This window comes from Macrobrachium nipponense, chromosome 8, assembly GCF_015104395.2.
Source record: "Macrobrachium nipponense isolate FS-2020 chromosome 8, ASM1510439v2, whole genome shotgun sequence".
NCBI lineage: Eukaryota > Metazoa > Arthropoda > Malacostraca > Decapoda > Palaemonidae > Macrobrachium > Macrobrachium nipponense.
The window spans coordinates 55,539,556-55,562,032 of NC_087203.1; the positions used below are offsets into that span (position 1 = coordinate 55,539,556).

The window sequence follows — 22,477 nt, forward strand, 5'->3', positions numbered from 1 at the left end:
CCAAATTGGTACCCCTTCAATATCCCCTTCCAGTGTTAACCATTCACACGGATGCCTCCCTGTCCGGTTGGGGGGGATATTCTCAATTCAAGCAAGTTCAGGGGACTTGGTCAGTTCAGTTCCGCCAGCTCCACATAAACGTTCTGGAAGCAATGGCAGTATTTCTTACCCTGAAGAGACTCCTTCCCCCGAAGAAGTCTCATCTAAGACTAGTTTTGGACAGTGCAGTGGTAGTACATTGCATCAACAGAGGAGGGTCCAAATCCAAACACGTGAATCATGTCATGATAGCCATCTTTGCTCTAGCAGACAAGCACAGATGGCATCTGTCTGCCACTCACCTGGCAGGGGTAAGAAATGTGATAGCGGACGCTCTGTCCCGGTCAGTCCCTCTGGAGTCAGAATGGTCCCTAGACGACAGGTCATTCCAGTGGATATGCCAGAGAGTCCCAGGTCTCCAAGTAGATCTCTTCGCCTCACAAGCGAACCACAAGCTCCCTTGCTATGTGGCCCCCAACCTGGACCCTCTGGCCTATGCCACGGACGCCCTGTCGTTAGACTGGAATCAATGGAGGAAAATCTATGTATTTCCTCCAGTGAATCTTCTTTTGAAAGTCTTGAGCAAGCTGAGGACTTTCAAGGGACTAGTAGCTCTGATTGCTCCAGACTGGCAAAAAGCAACTGGTATCCTCTGCTTCTGGAATTGGGTCTCCGACCTCAACGGATTCCCAATCCCAAGCTGTCGCAATCAGTACAAATGAGGACTGTGTTCGCTTCCTCAGGAATTCTTCAGACCTAACTTTATGGACTTCATGAAGTTTGCGGCTAAAAAAGATGCTAACATTGATCCACAAAACATCCTCTTTCTAAATCAGATAAAAGAGAGTCAACTATTAGACAATATGACTCAGCTGTTAAAAAATTAGCATCCTTCCTGAAAGAATCAAACACTACGACCATGACAGTTAACTTAGCTATATCCTTTTTCAGGTCCTTGTTTGAAAAAGGCTTAGCAGCTAGCACTATTACTACTAATAAATCGGCTTTGAAGAAAATCTTTCAGTTGGGTTTCCAAATAGACCTAACAGAATCTTACTTTACGTCTATTCCCAAAGCCTGTGCTAGACTTAGACCTTCTCAAAGGCCTACTTCAGTTTCATGGTTCTTAAATGATGTCCTCAAACTAGCCTCAGATACTGACAACTCGTCTTGCACATTCATAATGCTTCTTAGAAAGACGTTATTTTTGTTAAGCCTGGCTTCAGGAGCCAGAATTTCAGAACTGTCGGCTCTATCCAGAGATGCGGGTCATGTGGAATTTCTCCCCTCAGGAGAAGTTCTACTTTCTCCAGATCGTAGCTTTTTAGCTAAAAAATGAGGATCCCCTTGCAAGGTGGGCTCCTTGGAAAGTCATCCCACTTCCGCAAGATCCTTCTCTCTGCCCAGTATCAACTTTAAGAGCCTTTCTATCTCGTACATCCTCTAGATCCTCAGGTTCTCTCTTTATGAGAGAAAAAGGTGGCACTTTATCAGTGAAAGGAATCAGACAACAGATCCTTTACTTCATTAAACAAGCCAACCCTGATTCATTTCCAAAAGCACATGATATCAGAGGAGTAGCCACCTCAATTAATTACTTCCAACATATGAATTTTGAGGATCTTAAAAAGTATACTGGATGGAAATCACCGACAGTCTTTAAACGTCATTACCTGAAGTCCTTGGAATCTTTAAAATTTTCAGCAGTAGCAGCGGGAAACATTGTTTCTCCTGAGACTGCACAGTAGTTGTAGTATAGATCCAGGTCTATACTACAACTACTCGGGATACTCTAGCCTTAGCCGCTAGAATCATATTGGTGGAATGCCCCTTATTTTTTTGCTAGGGACATCCACGTTATGTACATATAATGTACTTCAGTGTTTCTACCCTTATTTTTATGCTAGGGTAGAACACAATGAGTTTGTATATTTTGTAAATATCTAAATTAAGTGAATCATTCTATATTGTTCTTGCCATTACACTATTATGTATCACCTATGTCTAGTAAGCTAATTTGCTAATTTTAAGTACTTTATATTGATTGCTTTCTTTATCATAGCCATTGTTTAGTATAAGTTAGCTTTAAGTACTTTTGTTTGTATACTGTAATGTTCTTGATTCACTTATATTATATTACCTTTTTTACTATTGGGTTTCATTTGTCCTTTTTCCCATCTTGTCTGTTTCTCTGGTACTATTTCATAGGCCGACACGAGCTGAGCCCAGAAAAGGGATTTTGAACGTTAGGAAAAATTGGATCGTGTCGCCCTATGAAACCCACACTGTTTCCTTTTACCCACCCTACAGGACAAGATGTTCATAGATTAAGGATGACCGCTAGGGGCGCTGCTGTCCGTGGCGTCGGTAGTAGTAGTAGTAGCGGCCGCATCACCCTTTAGTATCAGCTCTCTCTGGTGGGGATTTTATGTTGGAAGGTCTAAATGGTAAATGACTCGTGGTAGTGATCCCACTCGCCTCTATTCCCATACCGACACTTCTTTTATAGAGTGAGCGAGTCAGTTTTACTGACATTTTCTTGATTTTATTTTTTCTCTGGTAATTTTAGATTAATTTTACCTAGAAATAATGATCTTAAGGATATTTCATAGGGCGACACGAGCCAATCACCTAGAAATAGATTTTTCCTACGTCAAAATCCCTTTTTCATCTACAATCTTGTGCTAATTCTCTGGTACGATTTCGCGCAGCGACACGAACTGAGCCCAGAAAAGGGATTTTGACGTAAGGAAAAATCTATTTCTGGGCGATTGGTTCGTGTCGCCCAGCGAAATCCCACCCTACCCATCCCTGCGCTCAAGATTGTCTGCTAACTTCAGGATGGCCACCAGAGGCGCAGCAGTCGGTAGCGTGGGGTGGAGTAGTAGTAGTTGCTGCCCATTCTGTGGGTCGGCTCCCCTCTTGTGGGGGTTTTGTCGTAGGAGATTTCTATTGGTAAGAGGTTCGTGGTAGTGGTCTCACTCGCCCTAGTGTTCATACCGACGCCCTCTTGGAGGGTGAGCGAGTCAGTTATACTGACCTTTTTCTTTATTTTATTTATTCTCTGGTATTTGTTAGTTCATTTACCTTAGAAATAATGGATTAAAGGGATATTTCGCTGGGCGACACGAGCCAATCGCCCAGAAATAGATTTTTCCTTACGTCAAAATCCCTTTTTTGGAGTCATATTTCTTCTGTCAGATGAGCGTTGTAGGCGTCGTAACCCTGGAAATAATTTCTGATGAATATAATTGAAAAGCGCCTTAACCTCGGAACGTCGTAAGCCGAATCCATCGTAACCCGGGGACTGCCTGTGTACAAGTCCGGCAACGGAATGGCAAGCAAACCAGCCCGGCACCGGGGGGGGAGGAAGATTGGTAGGGAATACGAGCGAGGCAGGTAGGAAGGAGTGAGTATCAAGGAAGAAAGGGCTAAGCAGAACGAGCAATAGAATAGAGTTCAGATATTCTGGCACCTGATGCCAGGCTCATTAAAAATAAAGTTTTCCTGAGAAGGGTTATATATGAGCATGAAACATTATCAGTGTCAGAGGCTAATCTAAGTACATCATTTAAAAACCAGGAGACTGTATGAGGACGGTCTACTGGTCTCAGGCGAGCACATGCTCGAGGGATTGAAGAGAATTACGAATCCGACAAATCAATACTAAAGCCAAGCTGAAAAATCCTCCTAAAGGCAGATTTGATTGTAGTAATGGTACTAGCAGCTAGACCTTTCTCGAATAGAGTTCTAAAGAATGAAATTGCCAGATTCGTGGTCATCTTTTGGGCATTAGATTCTATTAGGAAGAAGGCCAATTTCTTCACTGCTGAATCATACTGTCTGAGCGTTGACTCTCTTTTACCTGATTCTATGAACAGGATGTTTAGTGGATCAATACTAGCGTCCTTTTGGGCCGCAAACTTCATGAAGTCCATAAAGTTAGGGCACTCAGAATTCTTGAGGAAGCTGACACAGTCCGAGTTTGTACTACTTGAGTCAGTTCTGGACAGGGGATCCGTCTGGGATGGAGATTCAATTCTAGCAGAAGAGGAAACCAGTTGCTCTTCGGCCAGTTGGGTGCAACCAATGCTACCTGTCCCATGAAAGATCTTAACTTGTGCAGGACTTTCATCAGAAGATTTACTGGTGGAAACAGGTAAACTTTCTGCCAACCGTTCCAGTCTATGGACATCACATCTGTGGCGTGAGCTAGAGGGTCCAGGTTGGGAGCCACGTAACACGGGAGTTTGTGATTGGACTCTGTGGCGAACAGGTCTACTTGAAGGCCCAGGATTTGATCGCAAATCCAGCGGAATGACTTCATGTCCAGGGACCACTCCGACTCCAGCGGAGTCGTCCTGGATAGTGAGTCTGCAATGACATTTCTTACTCCTGCCAGGTGAGTGGCTGACAGGTGCCAATGATTACGTGATTTACTTTGCTCGACCTGGAGCCTCCTCCGTTTATGCAATGTACTACTACTGTGCTGTCCGAGACTAACCTTATATGAACGTTTTTGGCTGGAGCCAGGCGTTTTAGTCAGAAAAATGGCCATTGCTTCTAGGACATTGATGTGGAACTGGCGGAACATCTCCGACCATGTACCTTGAACTTTCTTGTATTGTGAGTAACCTCCCCAACCGCTCAGAGAGGTGTCCGTATGGATCGTTAGAGACGGCGGAGGGAATTGCAGTGGCACTGACTTGGACAGGCTCCGGCTTTCCGTCCATGGACGGAGCCTTTTCGTTAATATCGGCGGAATTAGTGAGATCTTGTCCCTGAATTTGATGTTGGCTCTCTTTCGCCAGACTCGATTTATATCCTTCAGTCTGGCTTTCAACAGGACGTCCGTTATCGAGGCAAACTGCAGCGAACCTAGAATTCTCTCTTGGGTACGACGAGAAGCCTTTTTATTCTTGAGGAACTGTCTCGTAGCCTTCGCTATCTCCCTGATCTTCTTGGATGGGAGAGATAGTTTGTGTGAGTTTAGGTCCCATTGGATTCCCAGCCATTGAAAGCGGGAAGCCGGAACGAGACGAGGTTTTTCCTTGTTTATCTGGAAACCCAGATATTCTAGGAATTCTATCACTTTGGCTGTTGCTTTGCGACACTCCTCGTCGTTGGTTGCCCAAATGAGCCAGTCGTCTAGGTAAGCTACTAACATTATCCCTCGAGTTCTTAGCTCTTGAACTATCGTCTCTCCTAATTTGGAGAATATTCTGGGTGCTATGTTGAACCCGAATGGCATGACTGAATGAGTAAGCCTGTTTTCCTAGTTTGAAGCCTAGGTATGGAGAGAAATTTCTTGCTATCGGAAACATGATAGTAAGCGTCTGTAAGATCTACAGGATCATTTCACCGGCAGACACAGGTCAAACCCAGAAAGGCCATATGCAAGACCTTTTGCTTCTCTCTGTATTTTTCCATAATTTGTCTCAGAGCGAAAATACCATCCACAGTACTAAGCCCTTTCATGAATCATAGTTGCTGTCTACCGATGAAAACTTGCTGCCGTAATCTTTCATCCATAATTCTTTCAAATACCTTCAGTGTATGTGACATGAGCTTTATTCCTCGGTAATTTTCACAACACTCTATGTCTCCTTTCTCTTTGAATATTGGGATTAATATACTTTCTCTCCATTTTTCGGGTATCGTCTCACTTTCCATAATCTTTTTCATTAACTGCCACAATATGTCCATTCCTTCCTCATCAAGAGCCTTCCAGGCTTCTGCAGGTATGCCATCTGGTCCCACCGCTTTTGTTTTTTCTGTGACTGGTCCACAATTTGTGAGCCCGTCTCGTCTTAGAAATCTTTCATTTTCTTCATTCAATAGGGCCTCAAAATATTCTTCCCATCTCCTTATTATGTCTCTCTCATTTCTCAGTATATTTCCATCCTTATCCTTAATCTGTCTTATGTGTGTTATATCCTTGGTATTCTTATTTCTTATGTGTGCTAGTTTAAAGATCTTTCCTTGCCCTTGCTTGGTATCTAGCTCTTTGTAAAGCTGATCATATGCTCTATCTTAGCAATTGCTACAGTTTTCTTTGCTAATTTATTTGCTTCCTTATAGGCCATCCAGTCCTCTTCCATTTGGGTCCCCTCCCACCTTTTCTTTGCTTCTCTCTTTTGCTTTGTTGCATCCTTCACTTCTTCACTGAACCAGCACGTTTCCTTATTTTCGAACATCTTGCCACTAATCTCACCCAATATTTCTCTAGCAACCCTCAGTATTACTTTCATTGTTCTGTTCCACCATTCATCAACATCCCCAATTTCATGAGTTAGTTCCTCTAATACTTTTTCTTTAAACTGCCTACAAAGTTCAACCTCTTTCAGCTTAAACCATTTAATCCTTTTTGGCCCCTACATTTTTTTTCTTCCTTATTTGTTCAATTTCCATAACCAAGTCCATCACTACCAAACGATGTTGCACACTCACATGGTCTCCTGGTATGACCTTACAATCTTTTACCTTGCGTAAATCTTTCCTCTTATACATCAAGTAATCTATCTGGCTGGACCTTCCGCCGCTTTTGTACATAACTAGATGTTCTTGCCGCTTGGTGAAAAGTGTTTGCCAGTACCATATCCTTGAACACAGCAAAATCAACAATTCTCTCACCCTCAGCATTTCTTTCATCATAGCCATACCCACCATGTATACGGCTGATCACATGGTTATTCTGGCCTACGTGCCCATTCAGATCTCCCTCGACATGGCATCTTTCATCTGCTGGTACCTTTTCCATTTCCTCCTCTAAGTCCGACCAGAAGTGATCTTTCTCTTCATCTGAGCATCCTATCTGGGGTGCATATGCACTAAAGATGTTAACAGTGCAATTTTCAACCATCATGGGTGTATAAATTAGCATACGTACATTAGTCCAGACTATGAGGGTTAAACATGTCTGGAACAATTGCATTGGCCTACATCCTAGCCCAGCTTAAGCATGCTTAGAACACTTAATTAGGTTGGCCTGTATGGTATCCTAAGCTCGCCTAACATTAAACATACCTGGAACACAATTACTTTGGCCTAATCAAGCCTAGTTTGCACTTGCTTAGAATGCTTACTTGGGTAAAATTAACTCCTGGATGATGAGGATGATGGAGATATTACTGTAGCAGGATCACCCATCTCTATATCTTCAAAAGAGGCTTGAGAAGAGTTGGCAGATGGAACTGAGGAAGAGCTTTTAGAAGACAATGAGAATTTATGAAGATATGGAGGGTTAGCTGAATAATCTGTCTTTTCATCATATCTTTCATAATTCACTTCCATTTCTTCTATGATTTTTATCCCAAGCAAAGTAAGCAAATACCTTAGCCAATCTCTTTGCTGTGAAGTCCTTTTTTTTATTTTTTAGCTCAGGTACAGCTGGTTCTTCCTCTTCCTGAAATGCTTTGTCATTCTTCCTCCACATCAGTAAGCTCTTCATTTTTAAGTTCTCCATCCTCTAAGTTAACAGGTTGCTTCCTGAACATTATGATTTTTTGGCAATGACATCATCATTCACATACTTCTTGAACAGTTTTTTCCAGATGCATTTCATCCATTCCTTCATGACTTCTTCCCAGGCTAGACCAATTTTCCAGATGACTTTCAAAATATTAAACTAATTCCAAAACACACAAGAAAATTTTGCCTGATTCTGTCACTTTCACAGCCCTGAGAAAAATGTGGGGCATCAATAGTATTCCTTGAAAGAGGTTAATAAACATAGGTCCATGGGTTCATTAGCACTGTCATGCTTGGCAGCATGAAAATAGCTGTAAGTGTCCTGGCACATTGTCTACAATAAGCAATTTCTGAAAGGAACATAACTTTGCTCATAACACTTTTTGCCTCGGGAATAAAAAAATTCATATACCAATCCTCAAACAATGCTTCTGTCATCTAGCCTTTTCTATTGTGCTAACAACAAATAGTTTGGGCTTGCTTATGTTTTAACACTTTGGGTTCTTGTGGTAAGTAAGGATAGGCCTCAAATTAAACCTGCAACATTCCCACCCAAAATGCAACATTACCTGGTCTTAGTAGCTACCCTTGGACTCTTGATAAATGTTCATATGCTCAGGCACAAGCTTTCAAAACAAGCTGGTTCCACCAACACTGTATATCTGACTTCCTGACTCCTGAGATGAGCCCCCCAACTGAAGTCTGAAGCATCAGAGGAAAAGTCTAGGTTGGCACTAAATGAAAGGAGATTTCCCTTCCTGAAGTCTTATTTTGTATGACCACCATCAAAAATCCTGTTTGATCTCCAACGTAACATGAATAGCAAAGTAGTCAGATTGGGTCTTCCAGCTCCAGTTCACCCTTACATAGAATTGCAGTAGCCTAATGAAGTCTGCCCAACTTTACAAACTTCTTGACTGAGCCCAATGTCCCCAAGAGGCTTATCCATTGAGCTGCTGAGCATGATTGAAGAGATAGGAACTCTCTGACGGTTTGCAGGCAGAATGCAACTCTTCTGGAGGAGAGAAAAGCCTGAAAAGTCAGGGTCCCAAATCATTCCCAAACAAGGAATGGGACTCTTCTGTTATTTCTGTATGTTTATCAAGATTCCTAACTTTCCTTCGGCAAAGAGTTTTCATTAAGTCCTCCTTGCATTTCTCTATTGATGGAGACCAGAGAAGCCAGTCATCCAAATAGGATATATTTATGCCGAGAAGGTGAAGCCATCTGCCAAGAGGGGTAAGGATCTGAGTAAAAACTTGTTGGGCAATGGACAAGCCAAAACACAGGGCCCAAAATTGAAGAACTTTCCCTTGAAAAATTAATTGTAAAAACTTTCTGGAGTCCAGATGAATTGAGACATGAAAGTAGGCATCCTGCATGTCCAGTGTAACCATCCAGTCCCCCTGATAGATGGCTGACTGACTGAATGATTCTTTTCCATGTGAAATTTTGTCTTCAGAACAAACTGATTTAGGGCACTGACATACAGGACAGGCCTCCAACCCCCGATGATTTGGGAATTACAAAGAGCCGGTTGTAAAACCTTTCCAAATCTTGATCCTTGACTAACTCTACTGGCCCCTGGCACAGAAAGGGTTCTACTTCTCGAGAGGGGGCCACAAAATTCTCGGAGTTCACCGAGTGAACTGGTAATACAATCGGCAACTAGACTAAAGGAGGGCTCTCCTTGAAAGAAATGGCGTAACTTTCTTCTAACACCTTGACCACACAAGGTTCCCCACCTCTCCAACTCCATTCCTTCATAAAGAGGTGTAGTCTTGCCCCTACAGGAGCACAAAAACTAAATTCTCATTTCCTGGTTGCTGGCAGGTTGACTTCATGATAGATGTTGAGGGGGTCGTAGAACTGGGCAAGGTCTCTGTTGGGTCCTCTGTCTGCCCCCATGAACGGGCTGAGGCTGGAGAGGAAAAAAAGACTTCACTGCGACTGCAGAGAACTCCCTGGGCTGTTTAGCAGACTGAGCTAGAGGGTTGTTTCTGGATGTCTTTAGCAATGACATCAAAATCTCTTGAACTAGGTTCTGTGGAAACAGGTGAACTTTGTCCAGCAGCGGGAACAAAAGTGCCGACTTCTGGGTAGTGGCTACCAATTAGGTGATGAAAGAGCACCACAACTCTCTTTTCTTTAAAACACACATAAAAGAGAGGGAGGCAAAATCTGCTGAACCATCTCTTATCGCCTTGTCGGCACACAACAGTACGCCCAACCAATCTGTTGCAAAATCCTCCGAAAGTACAGGACAGTTCTCAATCTTTTTAGTCAACTCTCCAATAGTCCAGTTGAGGAGGCTATTCACTTCTAATACCTTAAATAGGTTCCTGGTTAAGTGGTGTAGTTCCCCTGGGAGGAGGCAGAAACGCCCAGAGAAGGAGCTTCCCCAGTAGCGTAAAAGCGGTTAACTTCTCTTCACCAGTTTACACAGGAAAAGCAAAGGTTGCTTTGCCCTACTCCACCTTAGACACCAACCAGATGTCCATGTCTCTAAGTACCTTCTTCACAGAAGAGGCGAGCACTATCTTTGGGAGAGTCTAGTTGTCTGCAGGGAGTTTCCTCATAAGGAAAGTCAAAGCAGGAGATACCAGTGCAGCAGGAATGAAAAAATCTGGGAAATTATTGAGAAAATATCTCAAAACCTAAGAGGGTCTTCCTAGCACTTAGCAGCCAATAATGGGTGTTCCAAATACGAGATGGACTCCGGGTTATCCCAAGCAGACCAAGGTGGACATGCAGAAGAGGCAGAAGGAGGAACCGCAAAACTGCAGGATGGCAGGGGACTAGAACTGATCTCCTTAGACCTCTTGATAGGCATAGGGGAGCTGTCCACACTAGCAGGTAGTGCTCCAGATGCTCCGTACCAGAACTGAAATCCTCAGGTTCCGACAACAGATGATGAGCATTAATGGAAATGCCTTTCCAGTGGCTGTGTCACATCCTGGGAATGGTCAACAGGCTCGACAGAGGGGGCAACTGCCCGTGGGAAAACCCCACTGACCTCCCTTGGAATTCAAGTATGTCTTCTCCCCAGTGAGGAGAAGCGGGACAAGGACATTTGTATAGGAGCACTGGTGGGACAGGCAGCCACCTCCTCAACACTGCACTGACACTTTGCACATTGCCTATTTCCATCAAGGCCTAAAATGAATAACCAAAGTCCATCACTGCACTGGCTAAAAACTCGAACTTCTGGTCGAACCTAGATTCGAGGCTGGCAGTGGCATCGAGATTGGGAGCACGGGAACCTGAAAAAGGACTACGTTGCACAGAAATATGAAGGCTAAGGATTGGAGACGATACATGAATCTTAGGAGAGGAGACAGCACTATCTTCTACCAAGTCTGCAACTTGCACAGGCTCTAAACTAGCCTTATTCTTGGCTCAAATAGCTGTCTTCCTTTTCCTGTCTTTATACATTTTGTCTTACTGGGAGGGACCTAAAGGCCTTCCACTGTTTGCCATCCCAGCCATTACATTCTAACCAAGTAATGTCCTTACTACAATCCTGCCCCATACATTTAACACATTTTGTGGGAGTCATAGCAAGATTTCACAAATCTAGTCTTGAAACCTTCAATGCAAAACCTAATACTCAACCAGCTAGAGTCAGACAACCTGTAAAGTTAAGTTAACCAAGGCTAACAAACTAACTAAACTTTGTTTGTTACAACGAAAGTTGAGTGCTTCACCAAAACTAGAAAACTATCAAAAAAACGATGAATTAGGCTGCAGGAAACCACCGACATTAGTCGGGGCCCGGTAGAAAAACAAATTGAAGCTCTCTGCCTAGTTGTTCCTCACAGGCCCTGGGGCATGTTATCTACACCTAAACGATTGCTAGTGCTACCATGAATTTTGAATTTTTAGGCTGCTAGGTTGGGAGCTCATAGCTATGTAATTACTCGGTAAGTTACTTATATAAAACAAGTACTTACTGTACTAAACCCTTTTTTTAATCATAAATGGTTTTGTCTGTAATCATGAAAATACTAACATGACAACAAACCTAGCATTCAGTTTGGAAGAAAATATCTCGCCATTCTAAACTATCCACATATTCTAGATATGCTCTATACAGTAGTACTATCCTAAAATATGTACTGTACTACAGTAACTATTTTAAAATCATCTTACAACAGGAAAATATCATTAAAATGTAGCACTTACATTCTGAGCAGTACAGTAGACAATGCACAAAGTTATGTTAAGCAAAGAGAATATGCATGCCTGAATTATAGGGGACACTTAAAAGAAACAGTTGTAGGTGGGTACGATATGTTGTAAGATTACTTTGAAGTGATATTGGGGTGTTTTGGAATGATAGTTTTAGGTAATTTTTGTTTGAACTGTCAAGTTGGAAAATGAACTGTTAAAATAGGCAGTTATAAGTATTTTAAGGGTGTATATACTTAAGAGTAACAGTTGTAGGAGGGTAATGTAAGATGACTTTGGTGGATGTTTTGGAATGATGGTTTGAGGTGTATTGTATGATAAATCAAGGTATATTTTTGTTTGAACCATTAAATTAGGCAATGAATTGTCAAAATAGGTAATTAAATGCTTTTTTTAAGAGGTAAAGGGTACTTGATAGTGATAAGTGGTTATAAGCCTTTCTAGAGGGGATTTTGCATTTCTGCGGTGGGTTCTGGAACATTTCCCAGTGAAAAAGTAGGGGTCTACTGTATGTTGAGTAATACTCATAGAAAAAACAAGGGTTCATAATTGTTTACAAACTCATACATATAACTGTGAAGACATGACAACTTACCTAATAATGTTTGTGAAAAGTACTTAAGAGTGTTGGCAATATCCAACCCTGAAGGTGCTGGTAGAACTCCATGTAGAAGCCTTAGGTGATAATCATTTAAATTGCGAATCTTCGCAGTAACTGTAAAAATGGGAAAAATTATTAATATATTTCATAAAACAGGTTTTGATGTAGGAAAAAACTATTTTAGGTAGCCGCTGTTGAGTCCTCAAAGGATTACCCTCCATGGTGAGTGCCAGTGGCCCCCATGGTGACTAGACTAATATAAAAAAAAATATCTTTTAGTGGTCTTGCAGCCAGGTATTGTGACATAATGATAAACACTATCACACATGATAGACTATAATGGACTCAAAGCTGTACCCAGTTTCCCACATCAAGACTGCATAAGAAGTGACTATTGCACATATGCATCATCCATCTTGTTTTACAATCGGGTCAGTTAACCCTTAAACGCCGAAGCGGTAAAAAAAAAAATGTCTCCCGTGTGCCGGAGGTGTTTCAGAGAGAGCGCGGAAGCGGAAAAAATATTTTTTTCAAAAAATCACAGCGCACTTAGTTTTCAAGATTAAGAGTTCATTTTTGGCTCCTTTTTTTTGTCATTGGAGAAGTTCAGTAGGCAACCATCAGAAATGAAAAAAATTATCATTATCATATATAAATAATGCGATATATGATAGCGCAAAAACAAAATTTTATATATAATTGTATTCAAATCGCGCTGTGCGCAAAACGGTTAAAGGTAACCAGTTACTTTTTTTCGTTGTAATGTACACTAAATTGCGATCATTTTGGTATATAACACATAGTAAAACGATAAAAGCAACACAGAGAAAATGTTATCACAAAATAATGCATGAATTCGTAACGCGCCGACGTAAATATTTTTTTCAAAAATTCACCATAAATCTACATATTGTCCTAGAGACTTCCAATTTCTTTCAAAATGAAGACAAATGATTGAATATTACTATACTGTAAGAGTATTAGCTTACAAATGCAGTTTTCGACCAAATCTGACGAGTTAAAGTTGACCGAATGTCAAATTTTTTAAATATATATTTTTTTATATGCAATTATTTTGGAAATAAGAAAAGCTACAACCTTCAAATATTTTTCGTTTTATTCTACATAAAATTGCGCACATTTTCATATATAAAACTCTATGAAATGCCTAATATGAAACGGAGCAAATATTCCGAGAATGGGACGTACACATTTCGGAGATTTGTGGCGGAGAATCCGCGCGCGGGAAGGAAGATTTTTTTTAAAATTCACCATAAATCTAAATATTGTGCTAGAGACTTCGAATTCGTTTCAAGATGAAGATAAATGACTGAATATTACTAGACTGTAAGAGTTTTAGCTTACAATTGCGTTTTTTCGACCATTTCGGTAGAATCAAAGTTGACCGAACGTGGTTTTTTTCTATTTATCGTGATTTATATGCAAATATTTCAAAAATGAGAAAAGCTACAACCTTCAATTATTTTTTGTTGTATTCTACATGAAATTGCGCACATTTTCATATATAAAACTTTATGTAACGGCTAATTTAAAATGGTGCAAACATTACCACAATCGCACGTATGATTTTTTCGGAAGAGTTACCGCGCGGACGTAAAGAAAATGTTATTTTTTTCATAAATTCACCATAAATCGAAATATTGTGCTAGAGACTTCCAATTTGTTGCAAAATGAAGGTAAATGCTTGAATATTACTAGAATATAAGTGTTTTAGCTTACAATTGCGTTTTTCGACCATTTCGGTAGAGTCAAAGTTGACCAAAGGTTGAAAATTTGTCACTTATCATTTTTTATATGAAAATATTTCAAAATTGATAAAAGCTACAACCATGGGTTGTTTTTAGTTGTATTGTGCATGAAATTGCGCACATTTCCATATAATAAACTTTATGTAACGGCTAATTTTAAAATGGTGCAAACATTACCACAATCGCATGTATGATTTTTTTCGGAAGAGTTACAGCGCGGACGTAAGTAAAATGTTTTTTCAAAAAATCACCATAAATCGAAATATTGTGCTAGAGACTTCCAATCAGTTGCAAAATGAAGGTAAATGATTGAACATTACTAAAATATAAGAGTTTTAGCTTACAATTGCGTTTTTCGACCATTTCGGTAGAGTCAAAGTTGACCGAAGGTTGAAATTTTGGCACATCGTTATTTATATGAAAATATCTCAAAACTGATAAAAGCACAATCATGAGTATTTTTTTGTTGTATTCTACATAAAAATGCGCACATTTTCATATATAATACTCCATGTAACGGCTAATTTATAATGGTACAAAAATTATGTCAAAGTGACGAAATAATTTCCGAGATGTGTCACAGATACTTTTTAGTGCGACAAGAAAGAAATTCGCGCTTGCTCGCCTGTGTAACGATTGTAAACAAAACAACACCTTGATCTGTGAACTCCCAGCATCCCCAAGGCGCGTGATTCAAGAGTTTTCGGCTGGTGGGCCTAAAAGTATTTTTCCGCGAATTTTTTAAAAAACTTTTGTATGTCGACGTAAAATACGTCCAGTCGGCACCCGAGAGACAAAAAATGTCGACGTAAAATATGTCCACTCGGCGTTTAAGGGTTAAAAAGACCAAAATTCACTGCTATGTTGGTCAACGCACAATGAACCTTTACCCAAATCCCATGGCTTTTTGTCAGGGAGGTGGGAGGGTTTTGAGGACTCAGCAACGACTACCAAATATAGATTTTTCCTACATTAAAACCTTCTTTTTTTTATAGCGTAGTCACTGTTTCGTCCTCAAAGGAGTGTTACAAAGAAATTGACGGGTGACAAAAAGCTTAAGTCTCAAAATTCCCATCCCAAAAATCTCAAAATTAAACTAAATCCTCTCTGGTCCAAGGTCAAGCCACCAGTTTCAGTAACAAACACAAAACTAAGCAAAAAGTTGTTTTTAGTGTAAAGTGCCATAGGAGAGATTAATGTTTGTAAACAATGAAGCGTATCTGGCACATGCGCAGTAGCTGCTGGGCAAAAGCAAACAATAGCAGATGACACTCTCACCTAGTTTAACTTTGTCAAGTGTTTTGTGCACATGTATGGCAGGGTACATTTCTCTCTTGCTTATTACATTGTATATATGTATTCTCATGTAGGGCTGTATTAATTTCTCAGAATGTGAAAAAAATATTCTCAAAATTGGTTGTTTTTAAGTTTCCCCGTCTGTTAACTTCACTTCCCATGCGGGGAAAAACATTTCATGGCAACTATAAATATTCAAATACTTTTGCTTTCCATAAAAGTTTAGAATCCAGCAGTTTCAAAGCACTTTCACAAGAGGGCAAGCTGTCTGTCACTACACTATTGATAATGAAAGGGTCTGAAATTAATTGGTCCTTTATCTCGATCCACTTTCTGTGAATCCCAACTGTTGCTCCAGTGAAGTCTAACATTATTTTGTATTCTAAAAACATGGAATTATAATTTTATATATTTACTGTCGGTATATGGGTTAAAATAAATAAAGAATGGCATTGTCGCTTCTAGAAAGTCGGATCTTTAATAAAAAGAGTATGCTGAATTTTCTGCTGGCCATACTCTTTTTATTAGAATAAATAAATAATTATATAGGAATATGGTCGAGTAATAGTTTTAAATTCTCTACGTTGTGAAATCGCATGATTTTGAGCAGTTTTCCAAAATGATGTCAATGAAAATATGTAAATCTGAATATTTCAATAGAAAAAAGGGATTTTGACAAAGGAAAAATCTATTTCTGGGCAGTGACCTGTGTCGCCCAGTGAAATGTTCCTATAGCACTCATTTCTAAGGTATAAATATTGCTAAATACACAGAGAAAAAGCTACATGGATTATACCAGGATAAACTTGGTTCGCTCACCCGTATAGGGTGTCGGTATAAAACTGGGGCGAGTGAAACAACTACCAGAGGTCCCCTGCCTTTTAGTATCTTCCTTTGTCAATTTCCCCTGTTCCAAAGAGGAGCCGTACCAAAGCCATATACTGCCCGCTACTGCTACAACTAGCGCCTCAATCGTCATTCCTGAAAATAGCACCCAAGCTTGGGCCTATAGGGTGAGGAAATCAGGGGTGGGTTCACTGGGCGACACAGGTCACTGCCCAGAAATAGATTTTTCCTTTGTCAAAATCCCTTTTCTGGGCCTAACCTGTGTCGCTCTGAAGAAATAGTAACAGAGAATAGGACCCACAAGCTTGGATATAAAATCTACAAGGCTACTGGAAGGGAGAAATTAGACTCTTTAAGTAATTCAACCTTCTTTAAATCAAGTTCCTTAAATCTTAAAGTAAAGTTTTAACAATTATCTTAAATCTAGGTCCTTACACTATGAAGTATATACAAATACCAAAACCAATTTACAGTAAGACCAGTGTGATTTACTGCACCAATAATATAAGATATTACTACAACAAGTAATATAAGATATTTTACGTATATGAATAATAGATAAATATACATAGTACAAGAATGGTTCAATTGTGCAATCCAAGTAAAAATACCGAGGTGAAGGCTAGGGGCTATAAGAGAGGCAGGTAGGAGAGAAAGAGCTAAAAGAAGGGCAGACCTATTACGACTAGGTATTTCAACATGAGTAGGCTGTGTCAGGGGAAACAATGTTCCCTGCTGCCACTGCTGAATATTTAAGGGCCTCTAAGGATTTAAGGTAGTATCATTTAAATACTTTCGGTGGTTTCCATCCCGTATACTTTCTAAGGTCATAAAAGTTCATATGGTGGAAGTAATTAACCCTTAAACACCGAAGGGGTATATTAAAAATCGTCTTCCGTGTGCCGAGACGGAAAAAATATTTTTTTCAAAAAATCACAGCGCGCTTAAATTTCAAGATTAAAATGTTCATTTTTGGCTCCTTTTTTTGATATTGCCTGAAGTTTAGTATGCAACCATCAGAAATGAAAAAAATTATCATTATCATATATAAATAATGCGATATATGATAGCACGAAAACAAAATTTCATATATAATTGTATTCAAATCGCGCTATGCGCAAAACGGTTAAAGGTAACAAGTTAATTTTATTTTTGTTGTAATGTACACTAAATTGTGATCATTTTGGTATATAACACATTGTAAAATGATAAAAGCAACACAGAGAAAATATTATCACAAAATAATGCATGAATTCGTAACGAGCAGACGTAAAAAAATATTTTTTTCAAAAATTTCACCACAAATCTAAATATTGTCCTAGAGACTTCCAATTTCTTTCAAAATGAAGACAAATGATTGAATATTACTATACTGTAAGAGTATTAGCTTACAATTTCAGTTTTCGACCATATCTGACAAGTTAAAGTTGACCGAATGTCGAATTTTTTTATATATTTTTTTATATGCAATTATTTCGGAAATTAGAAAAGCTACAACCTTCAAATATTTTTTGTTTTATTCTACATAAAACTCTATGAAATGCCTAATATGAAACGGAGCAAATATTCCGAGAATGCGACATACACATTTCGGAGATTTGTGGCGGAGAATCCGCGAGCGGAGGGAAGGAAAGTTATTTTTTTTAAATTCACCATAAATCTAAATATTGTGCTAGAGACTTCGAATTTGTTTCAAGATGAAGATAAATGACTGAATATTACTAGACTGTAAGAGTTTTAGCTTACAATTGCGTTTTTTCGACCATTTCGGTAGAGTCAAAGTTGACCGAACGTGGTTTTTTTCTATTTATCATGATTTATATGCAAATATTTCGAAAATGAGAAAAGCTACAACCTTCAATAATTTTTTGTTGTATTCTACATGAAATTGCGCACATTTTCATATATAAAACTTTATGTAACGGCTAATTTAAAATGGTGCAAACATTACCACAATCGCACGTATGATTTTTTCGGAAGAGTTACCGCGCGGACATAAAGAAAATGTTATTATTTTCATAAATTCACCATAAATCGAAATATTGTGCTAGAGACTTCCAATTTGTTGCAAAATGAAGGTAAATGATTGAATATTACTAGAATATAAGAGTTTTAGCTTACAATTGCGTTTTTCGACCATTTCGGTAGAGTCAAAGTTGACTGAAGGTTGAAATTTTGGCACTTATCGTTATTTATATGAAAATATCTCAAAACTGATAAAAGCTACAATCATGAGTATTTTTTGTTGTATTCTACATAAAAATGCGCACATTTTCATATATAATACTCCATGTAACGGCTAATTTAAAATGGTACAAAAATTATATCAAAGTGACGAAATAATTTCCGAGATGTGTCACAGATACTTTTTAGTGCGGCAAAAAAGAAATTCGCACTTGCGCGCCTGCGTAACGATTGTAAACAAAACAATACCTTGATCCGTGAACTCCCAGCATCCCCCAAGGCGCGTGATTCAAGAGTTTTCAGCTGGTAGGCCTATAAGTATTTTTCCGCGAATTTAAAAAAAAAAACTTTTGTATGTCGATGTAAAATATGTCCAGTCGGCACCCGAGAGACAAAAAATGTCCACTCGGCGTTTAAGGGTTAATTGAGGTAGCTACAGCTCGGACATCATGTACATGGGGAACTGATTCCGGGTTAGCCTGTTTAATAAAATACAGAATTTGTTGTCTAACTGCTTTTAGTGAGATTTTTCCACTATTCTCTCTAATGAATAAAGGACCTGAAGTTTTATTGGAAGTTCTCAATGTTTTGACTGGACAAAGGGATAGATCCTGTGGAAGTGGAACAATCTTCCACGGAGACCATCTGCTCTGAGGATCTTCGTTCTTGGCCAAGAATTTCCGATCTTGTAATAATAGAACTTCTCCGGATGGAAGGAAGTCAATATGATTTGGTTCTCTAGAAAGAGCCGACAATTCTGATATTCTGGCTCCTGAAGCTAGGCTTACAAGGAATAAAGTCTTCCTAAGAAGTGTTGTATAAGGACACGATTCATTGTCGGTGTCTGAAGCTAGTTTAAGTAAGTCACTTAGAAACCATGAGACTGTATGAGGTCTGTCTGCTGGTCTAAATCTAGCACAAGCTCTCGGAATCGATGAAAAATACGAATCTGTTAAATTAATGTTAAAACCAAACTGGAAAATTTTCCTTACGGCAGATTTAGTTGTGGTAATAGTACTAGCTGCTAGGCCCTTTTCAAACAGGGTCCTAAAGAAAGTAACTGCCATATTTGTATTCATCGTCTTTACCTTTGAGTCTTTCAAGAAAGAGGCTAGTTTCTTTACCGCAGAATCATACTATCTAAGCATAGATTCTCGTTTGTCTGATTCTAGAAACCGGGTGCTAATAGGATCCATGTTGACATCTTTTTGCGCCACAAATTTCATGAAGTCCATAAAGTTAGGGCATTCTGAATCCTTGAGGAAGCGCACACAGTCCTCGTTTGTACTAGTTGTGTTAGCCTCGGGTTGGGGATCCGTTTGGGACGGAGTCCCAATTCCCCTAGTAAAGGGTACCAATTGCTCTTGGGCCAGTTGGGAGCTACCAGCGCAATCCGTCCTTTGAAGGATCTGAGTTTGTCCAGGACTTTCATTAGTAGATTTATTGGAGGAAATAGGTAAATCTTCCGCCAATTGTTCCAATCTATGGACATGGCGTCTGTGGCCTGGGCCATGGGGTCCAGATTGGGAGCCACATAGTCTTGTAACTTGTGGTTGGATTCTGTGGCAAATAAGTCCACCTGAAACCCGGGCACTGCTGACTGATCCATTTGAATGACCTGTCGTCTAAGGACCATTCTGACTCTAGCGGAGCTGTCCTTGACAGTGCATCTGCCACTACGTTCCTTACTCCTGCCAGGTGAGTTGCTGACAGATGCCATTGGTTCCTTGCTACCAACGAAAAGATTGCTATCATGACATGGTTTATGTGGCTTGACTTGGAACCTCCTCTGTTTATACAGTGGACTATTACTGCGCTGTCTAATACTAACCTGATATGGATCCTCCTCACTGGAGAGAGTTTTCTTAGGGTTAGAAATACTGCCATGGCTTCTAAAACATTGATATGAAGCTGGCGGAGTGTTAGTGACCAAGTGCCTTGAACCTTTTCGTATTGGGAGTATCCTCCCCAACCACTTAGTGAGGCGTCCGTGTGGACCACTAAACTTGGTGGAGTTGAACTGTAATGGTATTGATTTTGCCAGGTTCTTGACTTCTGTCTATGGATGGAGTCTCTTTCGTAGCATTGGAGGGATGCGGGAAATTTTGTCTCGCAATTTCCTGTTCACTCTGGACCGCCAAACTCGGTTTATATCCTTCAGTTTGGCTTTTAGTAGAACATCTGTTACTGAGGCGAATTGGAGCGAACCAAAGATTCTTTCTTGGTTCCTCTAGGACGTTTGTTTGCCTTTGAGGAAGTGCCTCGTAGCGTTTGCTATTTCCCTTCGTTTCACCGGCGGGATCGAAAGTTGTGTGAATTGAGATCCCATTGTATTCCCAACCACTGAAACCGTGGTGCCGGAGTGAGTCGGGATTTCTTGTGGTTTATCTGGAATCCTAGGTATTCCAGAAATTTTAGTACTTTTCGGGTTGCTCTGAGACATCCTTTGTCGTTTGTGGCCCAGATAAGCCAGTCGTCTAGGTAGGCTACTAGCATTATCCCTTGAGCTCTCAGTTCTTGTACTACTGTTTCCGCTAACTTTGTAAATATTCTGGGCGCTATGTTGAGCCCGAATGGCATTACTTTGAAGGCGTAAGCCTGTTTGCCTAATCTGAAGCCTAGGAAGGGGCAGAAGTGCCTTGCTACCAAAACATGATAATAGGCATCTGTAAGATCTATAGAGGTGGTGACGGCCCCACAGGGAAGTAAGGTCCGTATCTGCGAAACGGTTAGCATGTGGAACGTGTCGCATTGAATGTATGAGTTCAGATGAGACAAGTCTAATATTATTCTTTGCTTGTTTGAGTCTTTCTTTGGAACACTGAACAAGCGTCCTTGAAATTTTAAGTACTTGCTCTTTGTAACTACCCTCTTTTGAAGAAGGTATTGGGTATAATTTATTAGGTCCACCGTAGGATGTTGATAAAAATTGGTTGATGGAAGAGGCCCTTTCTTCCAACTCCATCCCAGTCCTTTTGCTATTATGCTGTGTGCCCAATTGCTGAATTTCCAGTGGTTCTTGAATAGGCACAGCCTCCCTCCTACCTGAGGAGTCTCACTGGTTCGCTGAGGGTCGGCTACCCTGGCTTCCTCTGAAGCCTCTTCCTCTGCCAGATGCTCTTCCACCAGCTCTGCGGAAAGCTCCTCTGGCTCGGCTACCTCTTGCGAACCGGTTATACCAATGAAATACCCCCTGGTTCTCATAGGAGGCATTAAAGGCAGGGGAAGGGGTAAAATTGACCAAGCTTTGAGGCTGCTGAGAGGGTTGGCTCTGCAGCAGCATGAACTGTTGTTGAGGCTGAGCCTTTGAAGTGGACGGTTGGTTCAGTTGGCCTACTGGAACCGCCTGGACCATTGTCTGAGGTTGGGTAGTCTGGAAAGGCTGGAACCTCCTTGCTCTCTTCTTTCCCCTGGGCTGGGCTCCAGAAGATTCAAATCTTCTCTTGGGGATCAGGCCCCATCGAACTTGCAAGCTCTGGTTAACCCTGGCTGCTTCCCCCAAGACTCTGTTCACTACCGTCTCAGGGAACAGGTTTGCACCCCAGATCGAAGCCTTGATGAGTCTGTTTGGCTCATGGCGAATAGAAGCATCAGCCAAGACGTGCTTTCTGCAGTTCCTCCTGGCTACAGCGAAGTCATATACGTCACACTGTAAGGTGTGAAGTAATGACTTCGTCAGAATCTTGAACAAAGATTCGTCCGTGTAAACCAGGGTTGTCATTTCCGCTATAGTGGCAGAATTGATAGACCTACACAAGCGACATCTGGCTTCGTATTCTGCTTTTACCAGTGCTTCTGGTAGTCTAGGCAAGCACTCGCTAAAGAGCGTCATCGCACAATCCTGGCTCAACTTCCCTACTGAGAATGTTGCCGGGGCATCCAAACAACACTCCGTTCCTCCCGGGAGGAGCACGGATGGTAAATCCGTCTCTCTGATCTGAGGCATGGGTTTGTCCTCTGCTGCTGCCTGGAGTGTCAGCTCTACAATCTTAGAGGTACACGGAATGGGAGTGTCATCAGGGACCACAAACATGGTGAAGGGACTCTTGTGGCGATTCAGCTTGGTATTTGTACACTCCCA

At 40.6% G+C, this 22,477-nt stretch overlaps 1 protein-coding gene across 9 annotated transcripts in view; it reads right to left on the bottom strand.

Moving 5' to 3' along the window:
* The window catches only part of LOC135222787 (protein unc-79 homolog), an 841,880-nt gene that overhangs the window by 784,748 nt on the left and 34,655 nt on the right, over window positions 1-22,477 (bottom strand). For all 9 annotated transcript variants that reach the window (XR_010316338.1, XM_064261060.1, XM_064261059.1 and 6 more), the window contains exon 3: window positions 12,296-12,415. Coding sequence is in view for 8 of the 9 variants with exons in the window: in XM_064261060.1 (XP_064117130.1) it covers window positions 12,296-12,415 (120 nt within the window). In the remaining variant the exon portion in view is untranslated. The remainder of the gene's footprint in view (window positions 1-12,295; window positions 12,416-22,477) is intronic.